General features: G+C 34.0%; 2 protein-coding genes across 2 annotated transcripts; one reads left to right on the top strand and one right to left on the bottom strand.

Annotated features, from left to right (window-relative positions):
- Positions 1–2,310: 2,310 nt before the first annotated feature.
- On the top strand, positions 2,311–8,196 carry LOC117920966 (protein FAR1-RELATED SEQUENCE 5-like). The gene is made up of 5 exons (XM_034838698.1): positions 2,311–2,453; positions 5,489–5,971; positions 6,076–7,078; positions 7,981–8,049; positions 8,143–8,196. Exons 1-5 carry the CDS (start codon positions 2,311–2,313, stop codon positions 8,194–8,196), a joined length of 1,752 nt encoding a protein of 583 aa, XP_034694589.1.
- A 1,593-nt stretch (positions 8,197–9,789) lies between these two features.
- Positions 9,790–11,379, bottom strand: LOC117924797 (ubiquitin-like-specific protease 1). The gene is made up of 5 exons (XM_034843511.1): positions 11,283–11,379; positions 10,568–10,660; positions 10,305–10,445; positions 10,120–10,220; positions 9,790–10,020 (listed from the first exon to the last, which is right to left on the bottom strand). Exons 1-5 carry the CDS (start codon positions 11,304–11,306, stop codon positions 9,810–9,812), a joined length of 570 nt encoding a protein of 189 aa, XP_034699402.1. The 5' UTR covers positions 11,307–11,379; the 3' UTR covers positions 9,790–9,809.
- Between the last annotated feature and the right edge of the window lie 1,015 nt (positions 11,380–12,394).

Here is a 12,394-nt window from a genome sequence, read left to right as displayed (position 1 = left end):
TTTTCCGGATATCGTTGACCACCTTCTAAGGTGTAACGAAACCTATTTAAACAACATCCAAACCATATGATGCCCCAAAAATTTTAAAACTACAAGGAAGTGAGAGAATTGGGAGGTACGAAGAATGTGAGGATTCCTCACATTCTTCGTACCCTTGTGAATTTTTTAGTATTTTTGCCTTTCGATTTTTCCGAATACCATTTGACCACCTTCTAAGTGTAACGAACCTATTTAAACAACATCCAAGCCATATGATGCCCCCAAAAATTTTAAAAAGTCCAAAGAAGTGGAGAATTGTGAGGTACGAAGAATGTGAGGATTCCTCACTTCTTCGTACCCTGTGAATTTTTTAGTATTTTTGTCTTTCGATTTTTCCGGATATCATTTGCCCACCTTCTAAGCTGTAACGAACCCTATTTTAAACAACATCCAAGCCATATGATGCCACAAAAATTTTAAAAACTCCAAAGAAGTGGAGATTTGGCGAGGTACGAGAATGTGAGGATTCCTCACATTCTTCGTACCCTTGTGAATTTTTTAGTATTTTTGGATTTCGATTTTTCCGGAAATCATTTGACCACCTTCTAAGTGTAACGAACCTATTTAAAAACCATCCAAGCCATATGATGCCCCCAAAAATTTTAAAAACTCCAAAGAAGTGGAGAATTGTGAGGGTACGAAGAATGTGAGGATTCCTCACATTCTTCGTACCCTTGTGAATTTTTTAGTATTTTTTTTCTTTCGATTTTTCCGGATATCATTTGACCACCTTCTAAGTGTAACGAACCTATTTAAACAACATCCAAGCCATATGATTCCCCAAGAAAATTTATAAACTCCAAACAAGTGGAGATTTGGGAGGGTACGAAGAATGTGAGGATTCCTCACATTCTTCGTACCCTTGTGAATTTTTTAGTCTTTTTGCATTTTGATTTTTCCGGATATCGTTTGACCACCTTCTAAGTGTAACGAACCTATTTAAACAACATCCAAACCATATGATGCCCCAAAAAATTTTAAAAACTACAAGGAAGTGGAGAATTGGGAGGGTACGAAGAATGTGAGGATTCCTCACATTCTTCGTACCCTTGTGAATTTTTTAGTATTTTTGCCTTTCGATTTTTCCGAATACCATTTGACCACCTTCTAAGTGTAACGAACCTATTTAAACAACATCCAAGCCATATGATGCCCCCAAAAATTTTAAAAAGTCCAAAGAAGTGGAGAATTGTGAGGGTACGAAGAATGTGAGGATTCCTCACATTCTTCGTACCCTTGTGAATTTTTTAGTATTTTTTTCTTTCGATTTTTCCGGATATCATTTGACCACCTTCTAAGTGTAACAAACCTATTTAAACAACATCCAAGCCATATGATGCCCCCAAAAATTTTAAAAACTCCAAAGAAGTGGAGATTTGGGAGGGTACGAAGAATGTGAGGATTCCTCACATTCTTCGTACCCTTGTGAATTTTTTAGTATTTTTGGATTTCGATTTTTCCGAAAATCATTTGACCACCTTCTAAGTGTAACGAACCTATTTAAACAACATCCAAGGCATATGATGCCACAAAAAAATTTAAAAATTTCAAAGAAGTGGAGATTTGGGAGGGTACGAAGCATGTGAGGATTCCTCACATTCTTCGTACCTTGTGAATTTTTTAGTATTTTTGGATTTCGATTTTTCCGGAAATCATTTGACCACCTTCTAAGTGTAACGAACCTATTTAAACAACATCCAAACCATATGATGACCCAAAAAATTTTAAAAACTACAAAGAAGTGGAGAATTGGGAGGGTACGAAGAATCTGAGGATTCCTCACATTCTTCGTACCCTTGTGAATTTTTTAGTATTTTTGCCTTTTGATTTTTCCGGATATCATTTGACCACCATCTAAGTGTAACGAACCTATTTAAACAACATCCAAGCCATATGATGCCCCAAAAAATTTTAAAAACTCCAAACAAGTGGAGATTTGGGAGGGTACGAATAATGTGAGGATTCCTCACATTCGCAAAGTATCGTTGAAATCGTTGGGCTAGCTGTGGGGTTGTGAACGAAGATCGATCAAAGGTGGCCTTTTTTCGAATCTCAAAACTTTCTTCAACGACCGGTCGTTTCCCTTTGTTACTGGGGTGTAGTGCTTCCTCAGTTTGCTTCTGTTTGCTGTCGATGCTCCGTTGTGGGTTGGATCTCTTGCCTTTGGTCCCAGCCATTTGTGTGTCCTCCCTTGTCTTTCCTTTGCTGCCGGTGGAGGTGGGTTTGGCCGGACCGCGTTTTGCACCCATGGCTGCAGCTCGTTTTGGAGCCATGGCCGTTTGGTTTGGGGTAGAGGGATTTCGTGGAAATGGACGAGAAGGAAGTAGAACACGGAGGGTGGGTTCAAGGATGGAAGATCGGTTGCCACATGGGTATTTCGTGAAGATGAAGAAGAAGGCAGAGGAATGGGAATGGTTGAGGGACGGTCGACCTTCCTATTTAGTGTAATGAACTTGTAGTAATTGTTTGATAGGAAATTAACTTGTAGCTTATCAATTCCTACATTTTAAATAAGTTCTCATTTTAGATATATTAAAAAATTAATTTGCAACCATATTGATTTTAAAGTTTCCAAATCGAATTAATTTAATATATAATTGATTGTATAGAAAAATGTTTGGATATACCTTAATAATAGTACAAGAGGTTTTTTTATAACAAATTTAAAATAAGGAGAAATATAATATGAGAACTTACTTGTATTAATATAGAATAATTAACTAACCTTTCTCATAACTAGGATGTAGTATGATAATTTTATTAAAATATAGTTAGGTTAATACATTAAAATGTATAATAACAACCATTATACTACAATAGCAATATTTCAATTATTTATGGTTCTAAGACAAACATTTTCAATAACTACGATATAGCATGATAAGTTAAATAAATTAATGGATATGAATTTATTTAAAATTTGTCATAAGTATGATATTGTAACATAAATCATTTAAGTAACTAAGTGTAATTAAGTAACATATCTCATAACTAGGATTATAGTATGAGGATTTTATTCAAATAAAGTATAGGTAATATAGTGAAATTTTAGCATAACAACCATATACTAAGATATGGGCATTTAAATTAATTTATCGTTGTTATGACAAGCATTGCGAATAAGTACGATATAGCATGGTAAGTTAATTAAATTAATGTAACTGAATTTATTAAAATTTCTCATAAGTATGATATCGTAACATACCTCAATTAAGTAATTAAGTTTAATTAACTATACCTTTCTCATATATAGGATATAGTATGATGCCTTAATTACATTATACAGCACGTGAATTGATGAAACTCTTATACTAAGTATGAAATGGTATGAAAACATAAAGACAATAAATTTATGAAAGAACATTAAGATATGTAAATATTATCAATAACTTTATGAAAGAACATTAAGATATGTAAATATTATCAATCAAAGCCAAATCTCCACTTTATATTTTGTTAAGTTAAACATATATCAATTGAAATGGGTGTAATAATCGAAAGTATAGGCTGATTTTCCCTCTTGCCTATAAATGTTGTATTTAATGTCACCTAATAAATTATGCAAAAAAGGCAACCTTCAACCACCAAATGTACCATTATGGTGGTTGTTTTGCTACATGTGGCAACATATTAAAATATGCAATAACTTCATGCAACAACCACATATAAAAGTTAGTATTATTTGGGAGGCAACAAGATCTAAGGAGTCTAGAGAGTGAATGTGGTCTTCTATAAAGTAGAGCATAGCTTACAAAAAACACATCCGGAAGACAATTTTGGAGGTGAAGCTGGAGGTCACTTGCACTTTCCTTTTTGAAGGTATGATCATGAACTTCATAAAGATTTGATATACAAAAGCCATAAAATTTTGTATAAAACTGAATTGCCTCTACTTTCGAAGTGATGGGGAAATTATTTCCAAACCCTAATAACAGGTAATGTAATAATATGTAATGATTTTAAAAAGTTGACCCTTGTGATTGTCTAACTTACTTTGTTAATATTTTGCATGAAATGACTTTTAAAATGGTGAATTCATGGGAAAATACACACGTGTGCAGTGTATACCGGTGGAATAATTTCTGAACCGGTTGAATTATTTCTCAACCGGTTTGAATGTTTCCTCAGCCGGTAGACACTGGAAAGTGGAAATTTTTTTTAAAATAAACACCAATAGATCGACCCAATTGAAACCGGTCGAATTGCTTATGCGAACTTCCATTAACAAACTTGAGAATGGATGACGTATCTGATTTTGGTATATCTTCAATCTAATTTACTAGTTCATACTCATTTGATTTTTTTAATGCATTTATATATAGATTAAATAATTTTAAAATACGTAAGTTTGTATTTAATTTTAAGCCATATATTGTTTGCTTTAATAATTTGTCATAAAACAACTAAATATTCCAAAATAATTTGTCTTTTCTTAGTACTTTTTAGGAACCATACATAACCTAAAATATTTAAAAACAACAATTTTTTTTTTATTTTCTAGATACTTGTTGGGACAAGGCTAGCGTAATGTATTTTAAAAGTACGACAAAGAAGGGAAAACATAACGACAAATCCCATAGACCTCATTATTTGATCATTTCAATTATGTTGAAGAATTGTACTTAAGCAAAACAAAAATTTAAATGTACTACAAAAGAGAATTAAGGAAAAGTGAAACTTGTTTTTACAAATATAATATAACAGTTAGGAATATGAGATTTGTTGGTTTATGGAGCGTTAGGACCACTTGATTGCTTTCTTGTATGTTCCAATGGTCGGACCACTTCCTCCTTGAATGTTCCAAATTGTTTGATCCCCACAATAATTAATATGTTTGTTTTTATTTAGAGGATATATTTAAGAAAATAAAGTTTTGTGAAAAATATTACAATATTTTGATACATTTTTAAAATATACTATATGACTTTATTATAGTAATTATGCTATGCATTGTACATATAGTTAATAATATCAACTTCATTTTATACATATAGAGAGAAATTGAATGTGTAACAAATAATCATATTTAACTAATAATGAATTTGAAGTAGTATATAAAAATAAAATATTTAGAATCCATTAAATTATAAATTTTCATTTGCATAACCTATTTATTATATTTACCCTATTTTATTGGAAGCCTTAGTTTTTTTAAGAGAGTGGGTAAAACAAACACATAAGAAATGTGCTTTCGTAACTAAATTTTCAGGTGAGATTAAATAATATAATGGATATGTTATAGTTTTTGATTAATGTTGATTCTTGGGCCTGGGCTTATATGTGGCATATTGTCAAATGAAAACATTGAAAAGGTAAATGCGTAAGACCCATATTTTTAAATATCCTATGTGGACTTTATCGTAAATGATATATCAATCAATATGACAGTGATAGGATAATTTGTTAAGGTATTATGGAGACACTTTTTGACATAATTTATGAAATGTAGGTCGGTGATGGAGAAAACAATCAAGCAGGAGTTTGAAGTGAAAGCGGAGGACGTTGTCAATGACGATGCATATACAGGTGGAACTTACAAGCTGGGTGGAAACGGTTGGGAAGAGAAAGTGTTGAAGGGTATTTCAGTGGAAGAAGTATGCAAAATGAAATTTGCTTGCATAGACGAGGCCGAAACATTTTACAACATGTTAGCAAAACTAACCGGATTTAGTATTCGAAAAGATGATTTGAAGCGAGACAAGAATGGAGATATAATATCTCGAAAGTGGGTGTGTTCCAAAGAAGGACATCGAGCGACAAAGTTTATTGAGAATGACAACCGACAGCGTGAGCCACGATCGTTGACTAGAGTTGGATGTGAAGCTGCATTTCGTGTAGGCTTGAATAGGAAAGATGGAAAGTGGATTGTAAAGGAATTTATAGGAGATCATAATCATAATTTGGTCGATGCTATCAACAGACAATTCCTTCGGTCTCATCGAACAGTAAGTAATCCAGATAAGGCACAAGTTGATGTTTTGCGTAAAGTAGGTGTTAAAACCACACAAATTATGGACTATATGGTCAAACAATCAGGGGACATGAGCACGTCGGTTTCACACAAAAAGATATATACAATCACGTTGATGCAATGCGTAGAAGTGAAATTAAAGACGGTGATGCAGAAGCGGCATTGGCTTATTTGTGTGGAAAGGCAGAAATGGATTCTTCATTTTTTTATAAATTCAACATTGATGAAGAAAGTCGACTAGCAAATTTGTTTTGGGCTGATTCAACTGCTCGAATGGATTATGCGTGTTTTGGAGATGTCCTAGCATTTGACACAACCTATAGGACAAATGCCTATAAAAAGCCTCTAGTAGTGTTGGTCGGTGTTAATCATCACCACCAAACTGTTGTATTTGGTTGTGCGTTATTGATAGATGAAAGTGTTGGGACATATGAATGGGTGTTGGAGACATTTCTTGAGGCAATGATGAATAAGAAACCCATATCTGTTGTAACCGATGGGGATAAAGCTATGCGTAAGGCAATTAAAAAAGTATTACCCGATACGTGTCATCGATTGTGTTCATGGCATTTGCAACGAAATGCATTCACGAATGTGCATATTAAGGACTTCTCAAGCATATTTGCAAGGTGCATGTTCATGCGTGGGAATGAAGAAGAATTTGAAAAGGTTTGGCATGAAATGGTTGCAAATTTGGGACTTAATGAGAATCGTTGGGTGACCGAGATATATGGGAAACGTAAAAGATGGGCAGAGGCGTATTTACGTGGAAATTTCTTTGGAGGGATGAGAACCACACAAAGGTGTGAGAGTATGAATGCATATCTAAATAGATTCTTAAAAATTCGCTTGCGACTGTATGAGTTTGTACAACAATTTGATAGAGCCATAATGAGAATACGGCAAAACGAGGCAAAGGCAGAGTTCGAGTCGAACAATTCTTCACCAGTGCTTTCAACCAAACTATCCATAATTGAAAATCATGCTGCGACGGTATACACGAAAGAATCTTTTATTAAATTTCGTGAGGAGATGAAAAATGCAGAGTTATTCTTTGTGGTAGGTCTTGTAAGTGATCATTCAATGCGGGCATACACATTATCCAAGTTTAGACACCCGAACTTAAATTGGGAAGTACAATTTTGCCCGGATATTGTAACATTAAAATGCTCATGCATGATGTTTGAGTCAATTGGCATCCCATGTTGCCACATGGTGGTGGTTATGAAGGTGGAGCATTTGGAAGAGATTCCTCAGTCATGTATTATGAAGAGGTGGACAAAGTTAGCAAAGGTGTATACAAGATCAGTACCAGTGAATGAGACGGATAACGACATGGATCGGTTTGTACGATATGGTTCATTGAGTTCGATGTGCAACAAGCTCTCCTACTTTGCGTCAGATACGTCATCTTCATTTATAGAGGCCAAAAATGAAATACAAAATTTGACGGCGAGAATGGAGGAACTCTATAACTATAATTTGAAAGGGAAGAAAATAGCAGCAGATGAGCGACAGGCACTAACCAAGTTCGTGATCCAAAAATTGTGAAGACTAAAGGGAATCCAGGCAAAGTGGCAATGAATGTTCAAAAGGGAAGACGATGCAGTCGTTGTAAAAGAGTGGGTCACACAATTCGAAAGTGTCCAGAAGCTACAATCCCTCAAAATGCTCACCGGGTTATATGGTATGTCATATTCAATAAAAAATTGCCCCTAAGATTAATTTTTGTAGTTGTACTTACATAAATGACTAACATAATTGTTTTGATGGCATTATGAGTACGTAGGAGGAAAATAATTTGTCTTCCCAATGTGACATTCAAATGGAAATGATGCCTTCAACAAATTCAGCAGTGGACATTTTTGCAACCATACATGTAAGTACAATAGGCTTGTTATATAATTTCCAAACATTGATAACATATAATTCAATAATAATTGACAACACTTAATTATTGAAAAATGCAGGGAATGTTAGGGGAGCAGTTGTCGAATGACCGATCTGACATGTACATAGATTGTGGTGAACTTAATAATGTAAGATCGGGAATAAAGAAACACTTTTGACATGAATTTGAGCTATGCATTATTTAATGATTAGGTTTAATTAATTGGAATGGAATTGGACAGCTGAAAAAAACAATGGAATGTGCATGTGCAGATAGCAGGATTTCAGCAACATGAACAAAATATGACAACACCATGTCAAGGTGGGGATCCAAACAAATATCCAAATGAAAAGGATATGCAACCTTTTTTTTATTCCTTAACGGAGTAAGGGATGGTAGGTATTAAATCTGTATTTTTATTAGTTGATGTTATCACTTGCAGTAATGTGTACTTTTAACAGAACTATTTAATGAAAAGTTTGAATTTTAATTAAGAGTCAAGTTGATTGATAGAATGCAATATCCTCCACATTTATAATTTAATTGATAACAAGTGATAAAATGATTGGTAAATGGAGAAACCGATTCATTTATATTTTTTTAAAAAAACGGTTAATTATGCGGATTTTATTAAATTCAATTGTGGCTAAAGTTTGACAATTAGGTGGTTATCAGTTAACTATAGGAAAGTAATCAATATGATGTAATTCATATGAAATAGGTAAATTAAGTGATTTTACTCAAAATGGGTAAATCGTGGTTAGGTAATTTGTAATGCTAGTGTCCATCAATTTCAACCCTTTTAATTGAACTTAATGGTAATTTTCCGAATGTTTACGTAGTGAAATATTATTGGTACAACTCATACCTTTTTTGTGGACGGTAGTCGTACTCCTAAATTGCACAATAGCATTGCAAGTCTCGACCGGTCGATGAAACCGGTCGATCGCCTCCATCAACCGGTCGAGACACTTTTAACCAGTGGCTACCGGTTGAGGAATTTTTATCAACCGGTTGAGGAATTTTCTCAACCGGTAGCCACTGGTTAAAAAAATCCTCAACCGGTTGAGTAAATTCCTCATCCGGTTGAAAAATTCCTCAACCGGAAGCCACTGGTTAAAAGTGCTCGACCGGTTGATGGAGGCGGTCGACCGGTTTCATCGACCGGTTGTCGTTAGTTAAAAATATCCTCAACCGGTTGAGCAAATTCCTCAACCGGTTGATACCCATCTTCAACCGGTTGCCACTGGTTAAAAAACCATCAACCGATTGAGAAATTTCCTCAACCAATTTGCTATATTTGTGAACCGGTTCCCACTGGTCAAAGCATTCGTCAACCGGTTGAGACAATTTCTTCATTGATCAACCGCTTTGCACAACTTTAAAAATTGCTCACTCCCTTTAGAAAAATCTTCAATCACTCAATTGAACGCCGACACGGGGTCATTCTGCATCCAAAATTGTTTGAGGTGGTTGGGACAAATCCTCAACGAGTTCACACTGCATCCATAGGGTCATTATCCATATGAGGAATGTTCTCAACCGGTAGGCATAATGCGTATGCCTATGAAAAGTGGACTTAGCTAAATCGTTGGACTGGTTCTTACGGCTGAACGTCATTCGTCAACCGGTCTATTAATGTACTAACTATATATTGTTAGCATAGATAAATGAATATTTACAAATCTGATTAGGTTAAAGAGCGTACAAAAGCACACATGTCGAACATGAATGATACCAATATATTACAATTTCATTTTGCCTACCATATTGAAAGAAGAGTATTTGGATATTCAAATAAAATGGACTTAATCATTAATAATGTATGATCATCGAATCTCACAACTTCCCAATAAACATGACCATATGTGGAGATGGAAATGATAAATATTAGAAAAATAACAAATATCATAATAATAATTTTTTCATTGCTCGTGTCGACGTCTTTGTACAAACAATAGCCACAATGGTTTGTTTTTCTCTATTTCCCTCGTGTAAAACTAAATCACATGCTATTTCTCGACGTATTTTAGCAGAATTACAAAAGTCGGATATCGTCATCGAATCACCATTTTTGAATCTCTGCATATGTCTAATGACATGCACTCCACAGTCCCACCTAAGAAAGAGAAAAGAAAAGCAAAACAACTTATTGAATGGTTGTCTAATTATACATCAGAAAAAAGAATATTAATGTGAGTTATGTATTCATACTAACCCATTATCTTGGGTCGGAATGGAAGGAGCCCAATCAATGGAGAATTGGAAGACATCTTTCCCTATGTCATACAGTTTGAAGAACGTCTGACAAAATTCAACCTAATTTATTTTGAAAGTGGTTAATAAATATAGAAGAGAAAAAAAAAACCAAATAAAAAGGAAAACAAAAAGGAGAAAGCATACCACTTTTTTCACACTCTTAAACCGGAACTCGTCCCGACTCTTCGATCGTAATGAATCCAAAATTTGGATATCAAAGTCTTTGAAGTCAATGACGCACAGATACCAATGACCAGGGCAATCGTCATGCATTGGAATAAATAGCTGTAAAGGTAGGAAAACAATATATATGAGTTGGGCCACAAAAAATATAGTATATTATAGGTGAAAACGATATCTACTCTAAATTTCATATATGCAATTAAACATTACAAATAATTACTAACCTTCTCGCAATCATCCAATTCGCTAATGTACTTACTCACGATGGATGTTTTTCTATCGAAAAAAGGTTGAGGACTCCCGTACAAAATCATTTGCTAATAAGAAAACATAATACGAACATTAGTATATTGTACTTAATATGTAAGTAAACAACAAGAGAAATATGAGCTTACTGAAAATGTCGTGGGAAGATAGCATCTTATACTTCGTATGCCTATGAATTGTCTTTCAAAATAATTTAGCTTTGAGGCTTCTAGATTTATTACCTGTTGTTGAACAATAACTTCAATAAATTTATTTAACTAATATAGCACGCATTTGATATAAATGGAGTAGGTACTTACAACATCCATCAAATTTTGTCTAGGACGTAAGCACTCAAAATCTCCACGAACTCCATGTTCATGACCAAAGTCAACAAGAAGCTCACTAAAATAATAATATGTTCAAACAAACTTGAATAAATTGGAAGCATATGAAGGCTAAAATTGTAACAACACATTGTGAATGTTCTAGACACGACAAACCTTTTTGACAATGCTCTATTGAAAACATAATCAGCGACAAGAGATTGAAGTACATTGAATGATTGAGTATCCACCACGTCTTCACGAATGGACATGGGGATTGACTAAATCGAAAACAAGACATAATTATTAACTATATATGTTAAGTATCAAAAATAAGAACAATGATATTAAACTATTTCTATTATACCTCTGATGCTTCACGTTTTACCATCTTCCTTAAATTGTGTACAAACGGGGAGACCTTGAATTTACTTGGTTTCCTCTCCCTTGATGTACGTGTTTTCATGACATGATTAGGATAACCACATAGTGCTCGTAATGGTTCCTAATATGGAAAATGCCATTAATATACATCTATTTACTATGTAATGGTTAAGTAGTTGTAAAGAAAATAATTTTTTCTTTTATATGATACATACCTTTCCATAATCTCTTCTACTCCTTTTGATTGGAAGTGGTAAAATATTTTGATTTTCGTCTGGAATGATATGCACTTCAATTGATGTAGCACATGCATCTTCATTCTTTTCATTCAAGTCCTCGGTGCATAACTTCTCATTTGACAAAGTGTGAAGATAATGTTCATTAACATTCATATTGTTCGTATCTTCCAAACTTCTCTCGCATGAGAGAATGTCATTCTTCGGTCCTTCCTCGTGCATTCTCAAAGGTTTTCCGCTTGATCTAAGGAAGAGACCTTTCACTGTAGTATAATTCTCCTCAAATTTAGCCAAAATTTGATCACAACTACTACTACTTGCACCATAAGCCATATCAATTAGTTGTGTCTTTAATTGTTGAAAGGTTTTATCCATCTCCATTAAGTTCCCACCATCAACCTAGTGATATATACGAACGTGATTAATAACATCATAATACAAAGGATCAATGCTAATATAGATAGTCACGATGAATATTGTAAAACACTTACTCGTTTAATAACATCTTTGTTTAGATTGATTACAAATTTCTCATCGTCCTCATTCTCACTCGCCATTGTCGTTGCATTTCCATCAACGCAATCCCTTATCTCATTTTCTATCACCCATATTTTGAGCTACAATATATTCATCAAAATATAATACATATCAGATTTTAAATCACTAAAAACTTAAATAAATAGTAAACGACTTTCAAAACTATAACTTACATTCTCATTTGCATATCCACCAAGTTTTTTCAATCTTCGTTTCCTGTCCAATACTTCATCATCTCCCCAAGCAGTAATCCGAGGAGAAGGTCGAGTATATAGCGGTAGAAATTTCTCTTCAAATGATATATGCTCGTGGTAGAATAACT

The sequence above is a fragment of the Vitis riparia genome, chromosome 1, assembly GCF_004353265.1.
Source record: "Vitis riparia cultivar Riparia Gloire de Montpellier isolate 1030 chromosome 1, EGFV_Vit.rip_1.0, whole genome shotgun sequence".
Lineage (NCBI taxonomy): Eukaryota > Viridiplantae > Streptophyta > Magnoliopsida > Vitales > Vitaceae > Vitis > Vitis riparia.
This window is presented reverse-complemented; position numbering and strand designations above follow the sequence as displayed.